This window comes from Aquila chrysaetos, chromosome 3 (genome assembly GCF_900496995.4).
Source record: "Aquila chrysaetos chrysaetos chromosome 3, bAquChr1.4, whole genome shotgun sequence".
NCBI classification, from domain to species: Eukaryota; Metazoa; Chordata; class Aves; order Accipitriformes; family Accipitridae; genus Aquila; species Aquila chrysaetos.
In genome coordinates this window covers 17,069,911-17,087,449 of record NC_044006.1, presented here as the reverse complement: position 1 = coordinate 17,087,449, position 17,539 = coordinate 17,069,911, and the positions used below count along the sequence as shown (strand labels likewise).

Here is a 17,539-nt window from a genome sequence, read left to right as displayed (position 1 = left end):
CACTCCTATTTAGGAATCTCTTGTCCTTAACTAATTCACCAAGTCCCTTCTGCTGCTACAGTAATGTATTAAATTCATCCTCTTCCTACTTATAAACACATTTTTGGCTGGAAACATGACAGGAGTAGTTTTAAAACCTCTTTTTGTGGAAGTTTGAACAGTCCTATATGTTATTAATGTTCCAATATTTTACATATAAAAATTGCATTATTAGTTTCAGTATTTCTAGATATTAGTACCTGAGTGTCTTGTTTTTCAAATATTGCATCTGCCAAGTCTAAACCAATGTTATTTACTAACTCAACATTCTGAATTTCCTATTTTGCTCTGAATCAGTTTAAATTACTTGTCACATGGATAATTTTCAAATTAATTTGACACTGATTTTAAAAATTTGCCTTCTGCTTTCTCAGCTGAGGTCTCAATCATGTTTATTAATCCTGCCATTAATATTTATAACAAACCCAGCATGCAGATGCCTCTGTATAACAAAGGCAACTCCATACAGCTACAGATTGGATTTATCTCCATTCAAAAACTACACAATTCATCTATGGTATTAACACATACCCTTTTACACCAGTAACTATCTGTTAAGTTTTATGTCTACTTCCAACTGTTTATAAGATACAGCTCAAAACAGTCGTATTTCTTCATAGCATTTTTGTCTTATCCCAACTTTTTTATCACCCCGAGAGGTAACAGCAAGGACCCCAACAACTGATGCCAGACCCAAGTGACTACAACTGGACAAAATGGAAAGGAAAGAAAAGAACAAAGTGACAAATTCAGTTTGATTATTCAGAAGTCATAAGTTATTTTTCTGAAAAGGTATTTTACATTATTGAAAATACAAGCAATGCAATGAACATTTTAAAACCTAATCTAGAAAATTAGCTTTGTTTAAACACAAAGGCTGCCTGCCTGAAGAAGAAAGGTGGATTCTTCATCGTATGGTGTGATTTCAAAAGACCATGCAACAGAAGAGCACCATGCTGGGATGGCAATCTATAGTTATCATGAAAAGCTTGGATGACTATCAGCAGAAAGAGGGAGAGTGTATGGGCAATTACGTGGCTTTTAGACTGCAGTTATATGACATCATGCCAAGTCAGGTCAGCGCTGCTGTGGTTCCAGTTGCCAAGGCTCTTCTGGGTATGTGTTCGTGCCACCCCACTTCAGGCAACCCACCCAGCTTTAACTGTTTCTATAGCAAACTATACTAATGGCAAGAAATTAAGCCATTAACCTGACCATTCAAGTAATCTCAGATGAGGGGCACTGCTGGGGAAACTGGTGGTGCAGAGGGAGCATGTCACTGATACAAGCACACTGACCCAAACCATCACAACACTGCACCCTTACCCAGGAAGGGCTGCCTATCAAGAAAGATTGTACTTGTACAAGCAAGACTACATAACTGAGCAGCTATAAGTAGTCATCATAAGACCATTTACAAAGATGCTCAGACAGTGGGCAGATGTCTTTTTCCAGATCTAGATGTGCTGGTAAAAGATGTTATTGTCCCAAAAGCCTGTGATCGCTCACTAGCTACACAGCTGTCCCCAGACCTTGGTGGGCATACAGGGGTACGTCAGAGCACTCCATGTCCTCCGTCAGAAAAAAAAAATCAGGTAGCATAGGTCAATGTAGCAGCAAAGGGGCAGTAACATCTTGAACTGACAGTTACTTGAGAGTGAACCCATTCTCAGATGAACTGCAGTGGTTTAAACTGGATGGTTTTGGTAGTAAAAAACATCTGTGTGGACAAGCCTGGTATAACTTTCACATAACACAGCAATGTGTAACGGTGGGAAATTAAAGAGAAAAAACCCAAGTAAAACATGGGAACTGAACAGGAATAAATGAACTCACTAATTAAATCAGTTTTAAACAATAAAACAACTGCAGAAACTTGTACTGTATCTCTCTGAGAAGAACAGCTCCCAAATTCACTAAGAATAACCCCAACAAATCTTATTACAAACCAAGTAACTCCAAAACAATATAATATATTTCTTTGTATAAGCACCCTGACTACATAAATAAATATTTTAAGGACAGTTGAAAAATGACAACAAGGTACATTACCCATGTGTAAAAGGCCAGGCACATTCTCCAATATGGTATCTAGTTTCTGCTCAAAGTCTCTGTCACCTATATTTCCTTTAAAAGCTACAAAGATCGTGGAATCCTCAGGAGCAGCCTCCTGTTTCAGTTCATCTTCCTCCAGTCCTGAATCAAAATCCACCTCTAAGTCTTCCATAGCTGAGGAGTACAAGGAGGCATATGTATCTTTTAAGTTAGGTAGATCATCCAAAAGCATTGTTTCCAACAATGGGAGCCTGTCAGACGTTAAGATGATGCTTGGAAGGGAAAAAAAGAATTATAAGTACAATAATAAGTGTGTAAAGACATTAACAACTGCTTTCAGTGGCATGTAGATCATTGACAGAAAAACCTACCGGCTGACCCAATGCTAGGGTCTGTGAGACAACCTGTGCGACTTTGAAAACGGTGGCCATTGCAGTATCCAAGCTGTTCGTCCACTAGAACAAACAGAAGTGGTTTCCTGACAGAATGCTGCTGCACATGACTTGAGAAGTATTCCAGTTGACCTCAATGATAGTCAGGTAGAAAGGAAGGTAGAGGGAAAAAAAGAATAATAAGAAAATCAATTACATTCATCTCCATATCGTACAGAGGACAAGCAAGCACCCAGTACCAATTCTCCAGTGCCTGACTGCCAGGAAAATCTAAGACTCACAGCAATACTTTAATTATAGAAAGATAGGAAAAACCAGCAAATTTAGTTTCAGGGACTGCAGATGCAATAGGCACTCCTTTGTACAGCAAAGCAGTAGGAAACTTTTACCATAGCACTTTTACCACCAGAAATTTAGCATTTGACAAATATTTAACTCACATCCAGGGAAATTTCAGGCATACTATGCCTTCTTTCTAAAAGTTTGTAAAGATTTAGGTGTTTTCACCTGCTTATGCACATTACAACCTGAAATTTGCTCCCCCTGTGCTAGCTCACAACTCCCCCCATGCCCCTATTGAGCTTGGATAAGAATGAAATCAGTACATCAAGTCACATACTGGATGTTTTTTACTTTATGAAATGTCTAGACGTCGCAATAAATTTTACTTGACATTACGATAGTAATCTAAGCTGTTATGTGTACAAAAGTACAACCTACGGATAAAAGTTTTCCCTACATCTACGGTGAACAATACCATTTAGTTAAGATACAAATTTTTCCACTCTAACAGAAGCCGTTACAAGGGCTATGGCACTAACTCCTTCAGGCGAGACCTCTATTCCCACCCTCCACGCTTTGCAAGTATTGCTAAAAGATTAAAAACATCTACACCAACCAAAACCAGGAACCTGTTCCTGAACACTTTTGTCAAAAACAAATCAATTCAACAGCCAGGACTGTCAAGACCTCATAACTCCAAAGCTGTCAGTATTCAGCACAACCCACCCAAAACATTTAGTTTGGGATGACATACCCTTGAATAGGATACGGATTGGGTTTTTGGCAGAGGTTCAAGTTCCCAACACAAATTAAAACCACAACTCTGAGATTAAAAGGTGAGCTGTAGATACTGGCCAGAAAACAGCCTTTTCTAATAAAAAAATATAACTATGTTAGACTAGATTCAGCTCTACATTGTTTGCACACTCGTGTAACATTGCTGAAGGGACAATATTACAAATGAAAAAACAAGGACTTGGAAGTCACAAAATACCCTCAGCTTTTGGTCAGGCCTCTATGCACACACTGTGATTTTACATAATACAGGGGTTTTTTCTCCCTTTCAACTCTACACCACACTAGACAGGCTAAATGGCATTAATGAATAATCACCTATTTTACATATAGTTACTCTCTTCATACTGCAGCACCAGGCCTTCATTCTCAAACACGACTCAAATCTCGGATTAAAAACAAAGCTAATTTTGTCTCACAAGCTCTTCTTGTCCTGCAACAGAAAGTAAGTAAAAATGTTTCACAGTCACTGATCTATTTCCATAGTGCTTTCATAAGTTACTTGTTATTACCATGGAAATTTTAAAGATGGGGAATAGAGATAAAAATTTTAAAAATTCATTACCAGGTGAACACGGAGACAATTAAATCTTCTTTTCTTCCCCAGACTCCTTGCTGCTCAGCTCTGTATCTCAATTACAGGTCAGTGTTTGGCACCTCCATTAAGTTAAACTACTCAGTTTCATGTCAGGTGCTCAGAAAATGAGAATGACAATTAATAAGCATCTGTGAAAAGCTGTTTTAATTGATTTTCACACATAATTTCTTGGACAGGGAACTTCCTTACCAGAGCTGGCTTTACATCAACCAAGATAGAATTCCTTCTCCTTCTGCAACCCTACATCATTCATTACATATACACTGACTTGAGGGAAAATGAAGCTGGGAACACTACACAAATAACCTTTTTAACGACCAAGCACAGTCATTCTGTGCACTGAATGAGGCAAGCATCCTGTGAAATATAAGCACTCTATTTTGAGGAAAATTACATAGAAGATTATTTATCTGAACATCTCGATTAAGTTTTTCAGGGACAGAAATCTCAGCTCAATATACAGGCTCTTACGTGTTGAAAAAGCACAATTACTTGGAGGGGATGGGGTGTTCCACCTGCAGCAAGAAACATGAGTACTTCTGACAATCCCTGACACCAAAGAAATAAAAATTTCTCTATAAGAACACAAACATTTCAAATCTTTTTTTTTGAATGGAAGTGTCTGAAGCATCCATGTTCTCTGTGAAAGAGCAGAAGACTCCCAGACTACTTAAACCGTGGTTCTAAAGACTTCATGAAAATGCTGCAGCTTAGACCGGATTCCACCAACCTCACCTCAATGTGCCAAAACCTGACAGGATTTGTTGAACTTTTTGGCCCTTCATGAACACTATTTATATACAGTTTGCTAAATCCCAAGGGACCACAGGCCTTGTTTCATTTGACTCAGAAAATCATAGGACTGCAGGGAAAGCTTGAGTTAAGAAAAAAAAACAAACCAAGACTGAGCTTTAAATGTTACTTTCTGGACAAGAACATGTAGCTACAGCTCCTGTCGCTTTTTTTTTTTTTTTTTTTTTCACATTACACTCCTGAAGGATCTCTGCTACATCCATCTTCCCCCTCTCCCTCTCAAACACACGCAGGTTAGTCCATTCCTATATTCAGGTATAATTTATCTCAAGTATGACAGGAGGAAGTAATGATTTGTGAAATTTTCCTCTTCAGGCAGAGCACAGCACACTGTCCATCTCAAACCAAATGAATCCCAGCTGCATCCCTCGTCCTAACAAATTCTGTCACCTGGTTATAGGGTTGACTTCCATAAATCACAAGCCAGGACATGACCATAATTAGCGTGTACCCTTGCTCAACACTCTTCCACATAAACACAAAAAGCCTTTAGCATAAGCACACACAGGTAAAACTCAGGTCATTCAACAATTCCTGTAAACTAGATGAACTCCCAGCAGGCTATAGAGTATCTCTGATGAGTAAGAACCATACTTGAATTGATCTGCATAACCACAGCACATTTCATGAACTTGAGCATTCATGCTCACGTGGCAGCACAAAAAGGTCTCCGAATATCGTCCTCCGTTCAAAGAACATGCATGGCCTCCTCCCTGCCCTGGCACCCTGTTGTTTTAGAGTTTCCGATTTAATATTTCCCATTATGCAATTGTTTCTGGAAACTCAGAGCAAGTCCTGTGCTACCACGTGGCAACAATCTACCCATGAACCTGGCCTGGGGCAGTGTTAAGCCTGTTTATTATAAAGTTGGTCTTATTCAGTACAGTCTAATTATTAAAAATATGTAACTGAAGTAAGAGAGGCAGGGATAAATAGCCAGATAACAGACTAATAACCAAAACGCACCTGCAGTATTGTATGGTGGTAGGGGGTGGCAGGAAACAGCCCATGAAGACCGGAGTGTCCAAACTGAAGGATACAGGGCACACCCTGGGCTGCTGGAGGCTGAAACTCCCAGGTACACTTCGCATATGGATAAAACAATGGACAGACTAAGATGTGCAAGACAGACGCTCTCCAGAGGAAGAATTCATGTAGGGTGCAGCAATGCCACAGTCTAGTTCTGGGCCGATGGACAGCTGGGTCCCACTGCACACCATGGGGAACCCAGAAGGCAGTTTGTCATGCCACATGTTGCTCCCCACCAACAGCCCCGATAGTAAAAGGAAGCCTGCACGACAAACCCAGTGCCACGTGACTGGGCAATACTTAGAAAATCCCATCCAGTCCCTGGGAGAGATGGGATTAGAGCAAAATCTGAAAAAGCCAGTTGTCACTAGCTGGGGAACAGCTGAACACCAGAAAGCCAGAAGGCTCTGGAGTGCCAGCACTGCCAGATGGAAGTGCTGGTCTCTGGGGTTAAAAAAAGAACAAAACAAAACAAAAACCACAAAGGGAAAAAAAAAAAACCCAAACAAACCTGGTATCTTGGAATCCTCATCCCAAGATCCGCTCAACTGATCCAAACTTAAGGTTATGTCAATTTGTTTCTTAAACAGAATGTGAAACCTCTTGTGTTGCTTTCTTCTAACCATGGCACTACACAAGCCAGTAAACCAAAACCAGGCTTTGTCTAGTAACTTGCCCAAGGTTTTCTGCAACACAGTCTATTTATTGATTTACAAGCTGTTTATACATTTCGGGCAATTAAGAATAAACACTTTCACAACTGATGTCACACCAGAACATGCACCCTCTCAAAACAAACATGCAAGAAGCCCAATTAAATAAAAAGTACTAAAATCCTGCTCTACGCCTGAAAAAGTACTCTTCCAAATTACACAAAAGTTTGGAAAGGGCGAGAGCAGAAGGAAGGATTGACTGTCAGCCTTCACTAGCAGATGGCAGAAGTTAGCACTGAGCAGGGTCCTCATCCTCACACTGACTATTATTTAAAGCTGCAACAGGGAAGAGAAAGAAAAAACAGCCCAGAAATGAGACTACAATCAAGTCCCCTGGGGAATCCAGAACTGAGAGCGAGGAGAAAAAGTCTCTGATAGCAGTAGCAAAATAATTTCTGAAGGATACAGAACCCTCCTTGCTTTTGCGTTCATTGAAAAATAGTTTTCAAGCAACTTACTAGGAAGGAAAAAAAAAAAGGAAATCAGAAAAAAAACTGTCTTGAATAATCTACTTGAAAGTTTTCTTGTTTCATTTGGTTTAGGTGCCAGTGAGAAAATACGTAAAGGCATTTATTAAGTTTTTCAGGATGGGGATGGAGGAGGTTCAGCATTGCCAGAATACTGTTGAGAAGGTGGCTTTCTTTTAATACACATGTACTCACATGCACCCAGACAGGCATACTTTTACAGTGTACCACCTATAAAACCCAGAAACACTCTGATCATAACACTTTTTACTGCAAATTTGTTAACAGTGTATTATCCTCCTACAACTGTTTCAACCGTTTTGTTGCCTAGCATAGTGATCCTGGAGCTTGTTAAATCTGACCAATGAGTAAACCTATATACACACAACCATTCTATGATACAAAGATTAAAATGACATAATTGTTTTTGGCAAAAATACACAAAAGAGACTTTTAAACAACTTCTAGACAAGTGTCATATTGTTACACAAGGAGATTAAGTAAGGCTAAGAATCACTGTTATAATATGAAAGAATACCTAAAAATAAACTTAAACATGCAGCAAAATTTCCTCTGGAACAACTTAGCTAGGGGTAATTCCATCAATTTGGAACTTCAAACTTTAGCATTAAAGAGGGATAACACCACAAAACCGTCTCAACTGTCCTCTTTGGGAGGAAGGTCTGAAAACAGCTACAAACCTGATGACAAATGCCCGTAACCCTCTACGGCAGACTGAAAACTCAGCTCTGAAAGACAGCCCAGCCCTTCAAACACACACAAACATTAGAGGCAAGGACCTATTAGTGGGACAGTTAGGAGGAGAATATATAAGAACAAGAGATACTCAAATGCATCATATAGTTATTTTACCTACCAAAACAAATTCCACAATTTCAGTATTTTGTGACATGCAACAGGTCTTCAGGTAATTCCAGACTGGCAAACATGGTTAAACAGCAACTCCCAAAAACGTAATCCTAAAAGAAAACCATCATGTTTCATCAGACAACGATGCAAAAAACAAAAATACTGAATATAACAGCGAATACCTTGATTTTTAATATGCAGTTTTGCACCAAATCCAACTCTCTCCTTAGTAATGTAAAAAGCACATGTTACCATATTCCAATATTAACAGCAAAAACTGAGGATCTTGAAAAATCAATCTTTCATTACAGGCAAAAACCCAAATACTCCTTTTGGTTGGAAATACCATTTTATTCCTCTAACCACGGCAAGTTTTATCTGGAATAATGTATTTATTTAAGTCTTAAGATAAACTCTTCTAGACTAAATTTATCTTCAGAAAAGAGCAACTGGCACAACTAGGATGCACTTCAGCACAGGTTAAGCTCGTAACACCTTATGAGCCCACAGGACCACCTCAAACAGACATTTTTATCGCAGGTGGCCAACAAAGCAAGATGAATCCATCCCCAGAACCTGCTCCTGTTCACAGTCTCATTAAGTTGCACTCAAACCTCTCAGGGTAACAGAAACACAGCAGTAAAGCTAATGGCTTCAACGAAAACAAAACACCGCCCCTCAAATCAAGATGGTTTATATTAACATCCCAGTGCTGTTTTTCAAGCAAATCTTCTGCTTACACACCAGCCTGCTCATCAGTGGGGAAGTGGACTACCCAAAACCAAACTGGGGAAGCAGAAGAGGGAAGAACACTCAGAAAGACAAAGCAGAAATTTGCTATCTTCTATCTAGACGACAAAGTAAAATCGCTTTAAAAGCCTTAGTATTGTCCCATAGCCTTTGCACTTCTGCCAGCCCAGCAACTCGAAGGGAAGGAACGAGTATTCATATTAAAGCAGCTCAAATATGCTTTCTAGCACTTTTAATAGTCATCTAACACTTTTCAACCTCTGGTATCTTCTTGTATTTCTAAATCAGCATTGTAATTCAAGAAGCAGTATAGTACAATTATAAGACCTGAGCGGCTCTATCATAAGCAGTAACTTTGCTGTTTCTAGCTATAAGCAAAACTGCCTGAATATCACGACCGGACACCAAGTTGACAAGCAAAACCAAAATCTGAAATATGAAATTTTAACATAGTTTATTAAGTCTAAGCCAAACCTAAAAAAGCTTTCCACGATCTATAGCGGATATTGCATTAGTTCTTTTTTCCCCCCACCCTTTTTATAAAACGATGTTCCATGGACTACTTTAGATGGCCTAAAATTGAGTCACGTAACAAACTGGCTGGTTATCTCCAAAGCCATGCTAAGAGTTCACGTGAAAGGACAGTCCTTACTTGCCAAGTAAAAACTGTTTTTAAGGCGGCCTCAAACCTGACAGAAGTCAGCCCCCATTCTAACTATCTGTGCCTTAGCAAGGCAGGGGTAAGAGTCAACATTTGGCTGAAGGGTGGTGAACTGGAGGGAAAATCATCTGAACTCCTTGGTGCAAGGAACCAAGGGGCTTTTTGCTCCTTCAATTCTCCCTTCCAAGGGGAAGGATGACCCTCCCTCACCACAGGTGGAGGGTATGAGATGGTCTGCGGACACCCAACTGCTCCAGAGAAGAGAGGACTGGGAAAGACGGGCTGTCCTAGTAAGCTCCTGTAAGAAACTGAGGATGCTCAGCCCGGGCTATGGGAAGAACAACAATTAACTGCTGATGTCTCCATTCCCATCATACACACAAGACGATACCAAATTTGGTTAAGGAAAATAACTAATCAATATTGGTTCATCAACTCCAACTTTCATTACAATAAGCTATCTGACAGAGACCTTGGAAATGCCGAGAGACTGAACGCACACCTCAGCAGACACAAAGGAATCCGTAAAAACAGCCCCGTGAAGCACTCCATCTACAGAAACAGTTCAGAGGTTATGCTTTCCCAAACGTGAAGGAAACAAAATAAGTCTACAGGAAGGCAGGTTTCATTCACGCATTCTGATACAGAACTACTCACCACTCACTCCCACAGTCCTCAAGCATAAAACACCTAAACCCAAGTGTTTCTGATAAGGAGAAAATTACAGCTTGTTATAACACATATGACCTTTTGCAGTGATATCTTGATGTATTTTGACAGCGGGTTTAGTGGAACAAAGTTTCATGAAGTTTGTTGAAACCGCACAACTCATGCCAAGCTGCAATGGACACGTCTCAACTGAGCCATTAATTTTTATTTCAACAGAATTTGAATGACAAGATCATCAGGGTTGCTTTAAAAAGCAAGATGATAACTCCAGAATGAGATTCAACTGCAGTTAAGTTAGCCATGTAGAAATTCCCACTTTCGGCAGCTAAGAAACTAACACAAGAGGGCTGCCAGTCTTCTTCCTAAGTCATGAGTTAACTCGGAATCAGCAATTTTCTTGGAAGCTGTAGTCTGCACGGTGTAATATTTGATCAGTCAATTCCCATTAGCTGAATTATTAATTTCACATGTTAAGGATATTTCCATTTGGAAGAAATACACTATAGCTTGTAACAGATGGATACTATGACAGAGCTTTGCAGCATGTAACTTTTCAAAAATATCCACCAATGCAACCAGCAAACAAGTAAAATGAGATGCTATTTAAAATCAGATGCATCCTGACAAGAAACTATATTTTATCTTGCCTTCCAAAGACTACGAGAAAACTCATTTTCAAGTAGCAATCTATTAATTGTTTGTGTTGCGACAAGCTTTTTATTTAAAGCTGAATTTAACTTCCACCAAACCTTTCTGGGTTGACATGCCCCACAGATACTCCTTTATCACCAAATTCTCACGGAGCTTCATAAATGCCAATATAACCAGTCCAGGTATTCTTGTGATTACCAGTCCTGAAGTAAGGTTTGACCGAAAACTGTACCTCTTGTTTATTGCAATATTCTTCCTTCTTACATGTAATAAAAAGTCTAGAAGATTTCACTAGTTTTTTAAAATTCTGAAATGTTATAAAGTATGACAAAAAGATTTAAGCTAAAACAAACAGCTTAAAAGTAATTCCTTTGGTATGAGGCACTCAGTAATAAGGAGACCGTTTTCCCTGACCAAAAAAAAACCAAAAAAACAACCAAACCTTTACATAACAGAAGTAGGTATAGGTTTTGTTAAAATCAAGATTGTTCTGAGAGTTTCCTGATTGTATAAAAACTTGCAGCTTATTTTGTGCTGCTCTGGGCTTTTGGAAGAATCAAATTTCCAAAGTGTTACTTATTGCCATTACTGCTATTAAGAACCACATCACCACTGGTCAACTTTGCACCTTCTGGTAAAACTAGGATGCAACAGAACTAGACAGCAATGCATTCTTGCAGAGATGGGAAGAGTGAGCACCCCAAATAACCCTTAGAAGGACCACTCTCCCATGCTGCAACCAAAAGATGAGGCACTATTTCTTGTCCAGTATTATTCTTAACTGAGTCTCAATAAAAAGAACTGGTAGTATTTTTGCTTTGGGAGGTTCAGCTCCTACTACCATAGTCCCAAGACTGGAACTGCTAACTCGGCTTCTCTGGGAAAGAAATCCATCACAATTGCCAATACGAGCCTTCTATCTCATCTCTCACATGCTCTCCACTCGCTGCTGGGAAAAATGATGTTATTACAAATGCCAAAACTTCCAATTGATCAGAAAGCAAGGCAGAAATAACTCCTCACATTTTCCTTGTATCATCCAGCAAGGAAGGAGGCTTCCAAGAGTCCACCTGCACACACGTATACAGAACAGAGGCTTGCATCTAATTCGGTTTCTGCAAGTACTGCCCAGAAACCATGATGAGAAACGCCATCTCATGCCAGCTGTGCAGTCTTGGTAGGTCATTTGATTTTTAAAAGAATAAAAATTATAAAATTGCAATGATATGCATAGGACTTAGAGAATTTAATAGCATGCATCTTTTGGTGGCAATAACTTGATCATTCCCTTTCATACATCAAACCTAATGCTCAGGCTCCCACATATGCAACTCAGTACAAGCTGTCCCAAATTACTGGTTTACATGAAGACAAATTTAGACAAGGCATCATTCATCTCCTGTACTTTTCAATTTTCATACAAATCTGACTCAAACCGCTGTGTAGGTCTATGCTTCAAGACTACTCATTCAAGCTGGAGAAGCAGGCAACCGTCCTCTCAGTTCCAAAAAGATAATGGCTCTCACAAGCTATAGAGTCCCCTGTGCACCTCCCTCCTTCACCCGAGCAAACAAACTGGCTACACCGTGACACGCACTGGTTGCCCTTCTTTTTTCCCAAACACATGAAGAAGGGTTATTTACTGTGACACAACCTCAAGGCCGCAACATATACATGACAGAATTTACTTCTTGTTTCTATTTTTAATTATGACAATAGCCATTTCTGATGTGCAATTCAGAGTGCAGGTGGGATGCTGTTAATAGCATCAACTAATGACAGAGGACACACTGGATGGAATATGACCACCAATGCCCAATGGACTGAGAAAAATCCCAGGCTCCTGGACCTCTGGAAAACTTCCACTACTATCCTTCAATGTAATCCAAAGCTTAGATGAACTTTCAATTCCAGCAGCATCACTGAAAATATTTTTTTCCTTCCTGCTAATTAGCCAGGACACTAGACAATCTGACTTTCATACACCACTTTGAGCCAAACCTTCAGCTATCAATGTGTAGAAACTAAGGAACATGCTGACTAGGTGGCTGAAATGCTCAGTTATCTGCAATGGGTAGTTCCTGCTGAAGAGCATCAGTGATCCGACCTGGAGGAGACAGTGGAGTTTGTAACAGTGTCAAGACAAAACACAGAACATTTGTCCTCTGGCTAACAGATGGAAAATATCTCACCTGGAGTCTGACGATGCATCTTCCCTGCCTCAGGTCTGTGTCATCTAGGATTATTTCTCCTTCCACTTCTGTCCCTTAACTTTTCCCAACCCTATGCATTCTCTCCCATTATGTCTCCTCTAGCCCAACGTTAAGGAACAAGTTTATGCCTGAACACAGTTTTTACATACACATGGTTAGGTCTTGCTCTTCAATTGTCTACACACTAACAGCCCTTCTGTTCACTCGTATTCTCTCTATGCCACAGCATTTGCATTTCTCAATAGAGACCACATGACTTTGAAACAGACACCACCATCATGCCTTCTGCCCTTCAGAGGTACACTAGTGACCTATAAAATTTCACTATTCCCAATGCAATCAAACTGTTACAGCCACATTAACTCTTTGATATCTTCAGTAGCATGCCCTTTGCCACTGCAAATCTATTAAATTTATTATGTCTGTGTAACTCAGTTGTAACTCCAGCTTCCATCCAAAAGCAATCAATATGGTATTAGAAAATAAAAATATACTGTAAACCTGATTAACAGTTTAGTTATCAGTTCCAAATATTTAACATCTACTACAAAGGCACGCAATCTTTGACAGGATCATACTTAAACAGAACAAAGAGTGGCATTACGATTGTTCAGCAGAATTTACCTCTACAACCCCATATTTTCAATTATTCAAGCCACTGAAAAATGAAAACAGTAACACTTAGTTTAGAGATGCACAGGGTGGCCTGGATTTCGCAGGTTTTCCCACACACAGTTGTTTATTTTAAGGAAAAATTCTTTTTTACTAGAATAGTGTAAAATTACTGTATCAGTTGGAGGGCCTGTTTTAAACAACTCCAAGTCCTATAGAAGAATAGGCTTTCCAGAGAAAATGGCTGGAGAGTGCTGCTGGGAGTTTTTCCAGTCAAAATCTGAAGCCTAACAGTATACCCTTCTGTTGGTTTAAAATATTAAGAAATGTCATCTCTGAACAGATGATCAGGTCTGTGTGCAGCCTCCCCCATTTTATTTTTTCTCATAGGAGAGTCAGGATAAAGCATTAATGTGAAAAATGGTTTCCTGGTAGAGCCAGTTAACTTTCAAAGGAAGCCACGTGGCTCAGTGAATATTTGAAGAGCGTACGACTGTCTAGCAAACACCTTGATGTCTTGCTGTAGGTAGTGCATTTAGTCCAGAGGCTCGTAGACCTGGCCATTTTGGATACATGCCTTGAGACCTTTGTCTCTCTCTCCACAAGATGCACAGAAAAGCTGGGAACGCTTGCTATAAGCAGAAAAGAGCTGCTAAATCCACAAGTTGTGGTTATTACACTTGGCGACCTTTTTTGAAAATGCCAAATTTGCTCTCTGTGGTTGTTTTCTCATATGGGAAATACCGAACCAAAGAACCAGCCAGAAAGCCTACAATGTGCAATCATTATAAATACCAACAAGAGGCACTGTCTTTCATCTAATAAAATTCAAATGAGAAAGGTTTTACTACAGTTGTCAGTTAGGGAATGAGCACAAATGTGCATGTCCGGAAGCTGAGGGGTTCTGAAGAGACAAAGCTCATAAAGCTACCATTTCCAGACAGCTTTCAGAACCATGCCGAGGTGAGTGACAGAAAAGCTCTCCACTTCCTGCTCCCCAAAGAAGCCTGAAGGAATCAGAACCCCGGCTTTTCAGAGACGTTCTAAAAGCAGATGAAACTTAGAGAAATGCAGAAATCAAACCCACGGAATAAGTTAAGAAGCCTTTCTCTGACTATTTTAAAGAGTTACCGAGGGAATTCAAACAAAAGCTTGGGTTCAAAGAAACGTCAGCACACCCTCGCTGACATCTCACGAAGACGTCAATGCCCCCATGAGGTCAGGGCTGAGAAACTAAAATCAGAAACAACGTCCTAAGTCGAAAAGAAGTTCCCGTGGCTGACAGTACCCCGACTGCTTTCCACGTCTCACTTGAAACGCATTCCTCCCCGGGAAATAAAGGGATGCCCTCAGCACGGCCTCGCAGAGCCGACCAACCACCTCCCGGGCCGGGGCCGCGACTGAGGGCGCAGGGCCGATTTCAGGATTTAACAGGTTGCGGCGAAAGGTGGAGATTTGAGCGTCGGGAGAAACGGGGCCGGTTCAACAGCCATCCCGGCCGGGGGCAGCTCCAGCCCGGCAGGGCAGAGGCAGGCTGCAGGCCGCGGTCGGACAGGCTCACCCGGCGCTGGGGCCCCAGGCCGCGGTCCCCCCGCAGCACGCTGACAGGCTTCAGCCAAGGAGCCTCGCCGGGCCCAGCAGCCCCCGGCCCGGGCATCCCGGCCCGGCCCGGCCCGGCCCGGCGCTCCGCCGGCGGGGGGCCGGGCCCCGCCGCCCCTTCCCGCCGCGCCGCCCGCCTGCGGCCCGCGCCCGCCGGCCCGCGCCGCGGGCCCGGCCCTGCTCTCTGCCCGGGCCGCCGCCGGCCCTGACACCACCGGGGCGCCGCTTCCGCCCCGCCGCCTCTGTCACTCCCGCCGCTCGCCGGGTCCCCGCGCCCCCGCGGGCAGCGGAGAGGCCCCGCCGAGGGCCGGTCCCGCCCCGCCCTCACCTGGCGCTGCCGCCGCTGGTGGCGCCGCCGCTGCCGCTGCCTCCGCCACCGCCGCCGCGCCCGCGCCGCGAGCGCGCGCAGGAGGGCGGGGGCCGCCTCGGCGAGCGGGGGCGCGCGCGGGGCCCGCGGGAGCGGGGGGGACGGACGCGGGGCGGGGGGTCGCGCTTGGCCCGGGGACGCCCGGGAGAGCCAGCGCAGGCCGGCGCCGCTCCGCCTCCGCCTCCGCCTCCCTCCGCCGCGGCGGCACGTGACCCGGCCCGCCCCGCGCCGCCCGCGCGCGCCTGCGTCCGAGCGCGCGGACCCGGGCGGAGGGGGTGGGGGTGCTGCGCCCCCGCGCGTGGTGCCGGTGCGTGGGCGGGCGGAGCGGAGCATGTCCCCTCGCCGAGGTGCCGGGACACCCCCTCCCACCCTCCCGCGGGGACGTCTTGGCCCCGCCGCTCTGCCCGCGCTGTGGGAAGAGCCCTTCCCGCCGGGGAGACCGGCCACCGGCTTCTTCGGGGGAAGAGCTCCCCGCGGGGTGAGGTCCCGCGCGCCCCAGGGGCGGGGCACCCGCTGGCCTCGTGGGAGCCCCCCTCAGCGGCGGGAGCGTCTTCGGCGGGGCGGGCTGTCAGGGCGGGGCCCCGCCTGAGAAGAGCGCCTGCGCCTCGCCCGCGGCGGTGGAGGCCGCGGGGCTGGCCTGCGGTTCTGCGACGGAATAAAAAGTGTTTCCTGGATGAAGCTGAAGAAAAAGTAATAATTAAGGCCTTTGTGGGGAAATGACTAGGAAACGTGGTTTTTAATTCAGAGGAACTCTTCATCTGAAGATTTCAGACTTTATAAATATCAATGAATTACACTGTTTTAGCACTGGGGAGGTGGGAAAGAAGCCAGAGAGCAACCTGATACGGATTCAGCAGAGGCCACGATGCTGAATTTTTAATTAAAAGTCTCTTTATCTGGTTAATGAACAGGCCGGCAGTCCCCAGTGGGTGATGCTCCCTCCCTGAAAAGACACCTCGGGGCACGGGGGGGCTTTACAGTGGAGGTGATCCCCCCAGAATGGCTTGCTGGACGCAGAGTCTCCCAGTTTGTCTCTTCCTACAAACCTTTATTAATAGGAGAAATGATAAATCAGTATAAAAAGACAGTGGCACTGTAGAAATGTCTGGTTTTTTTCCTGCCGGTCATTGCTTTAAGCAGAAGGCCATTACCTGGCGGTGGTAAGGAAAAGAAACACATGGCAATTACTATTTCAGGCTAGTAAAACAATCAAAAGTCCCTTGTGGGAAAAATAAAGACTTTAATCCTGCAAAAATACGTACAGTTAACGTTAGTAACTTGAGTAGGATCTGCTGCCTTCAGGAGGGGTGGTGCAGGCCTGTGGGGCTGCACAGCTGGAGCCAGCCCTCACAGCCTCCCTGACATTGGCTTTATGCAGATTACTGAAGGGTAAACGACATGGAAAGAGGAAATTTTTTTTTTTATTTTGCAAAACCTTTAAAATACAATAATCCCACATCTCATTTGTCACTATAGCTCGCAACACAGAAAAAATATCTTTTTTTAAATTGACATATAAATGCATTCTGTAAAAAAACAAAACACCAAAAAAAACCCCAAAATAATGAACATCATGGTTAATATATGACTTATCTTAATAATTAAATATTGTTGGGTGTGTGGAAAGCTGCAAGCAGATTGCTTGTTTCCTTTGCTTTTGCAGCCCTAAAGCTCCCTGCTGGCAGACAAGCACTGAGTAATTCTTTGCTGAAGGACTGTTCTGTTCATGCCTTTGTCTGTTTACGACTTCTCCAGTTTCTGGGATAGGGACCCCACCTCCAGCACCTCTCCACTGCGCTATGGACAAGTGAAAAGCCCTTCCCCAAGCCCCGGGAGACTCACTGAGGTGTCAGAAGAGGAGACGGGGCGTCAGTCACAGGAGTGGTAACAAGGAACATTCATTACATCTGATTGTCTACAGGGAGTTTCTGTTTCCATTAGCGTGGATGTTTCCTGTGCCTTGC

The 17,539-nt window shown here is 43.1% G+C and overlaps 1 protein-coding gene across 11 annotated transcripts in view; it reads right to left on the bottom strand.

Annotated features, from left to right (window-relative positions):
- The window catches only part of NCOA6 (nuclear receptor coactivator 6), a 47,618-nt gene extending 32,036 nt beyond the window's left edge, over positions 1-15,582 (bottom strand). For 4 of the 11 annotated variants that reach the window (XM_041122739.1, XM_041122741.1, XM_041122740.1 and 1 more), the window contains exons 1-4: positions 9,967-11,204; positions 8,061-8,163; positions 2,466-2,618; positions 2,092-2,366 (exon numbers count right to left, since the gene is read on the bottom strand). In XM_041122739.1, the coding sequence (XP_040978673.1) occupies positions 2,092-2,326 (235 nt within the window). In that variant the 5' untranslated portion in view covers positions 2,327-2,366; positions 2,466-2,618; positions 8,061-8,163; positions 9,967-11,204. Of the gene's footprint in view, positions 1-2,091; positions 2,367-2,465; positions 2,619-3,881; positions 3,997-8,060; positions 8,164-9,966; positions 11,215-15,536 lie in introns of those variants that run through there. The other 7 variants (XM_041122738.1, XM_030007878.2, XM_041122742.1 and 4 more) reach the window with 5 other exon arrangements.
- Positions 15,583-17,539: the final 1,957 nt, after the last annotated feature.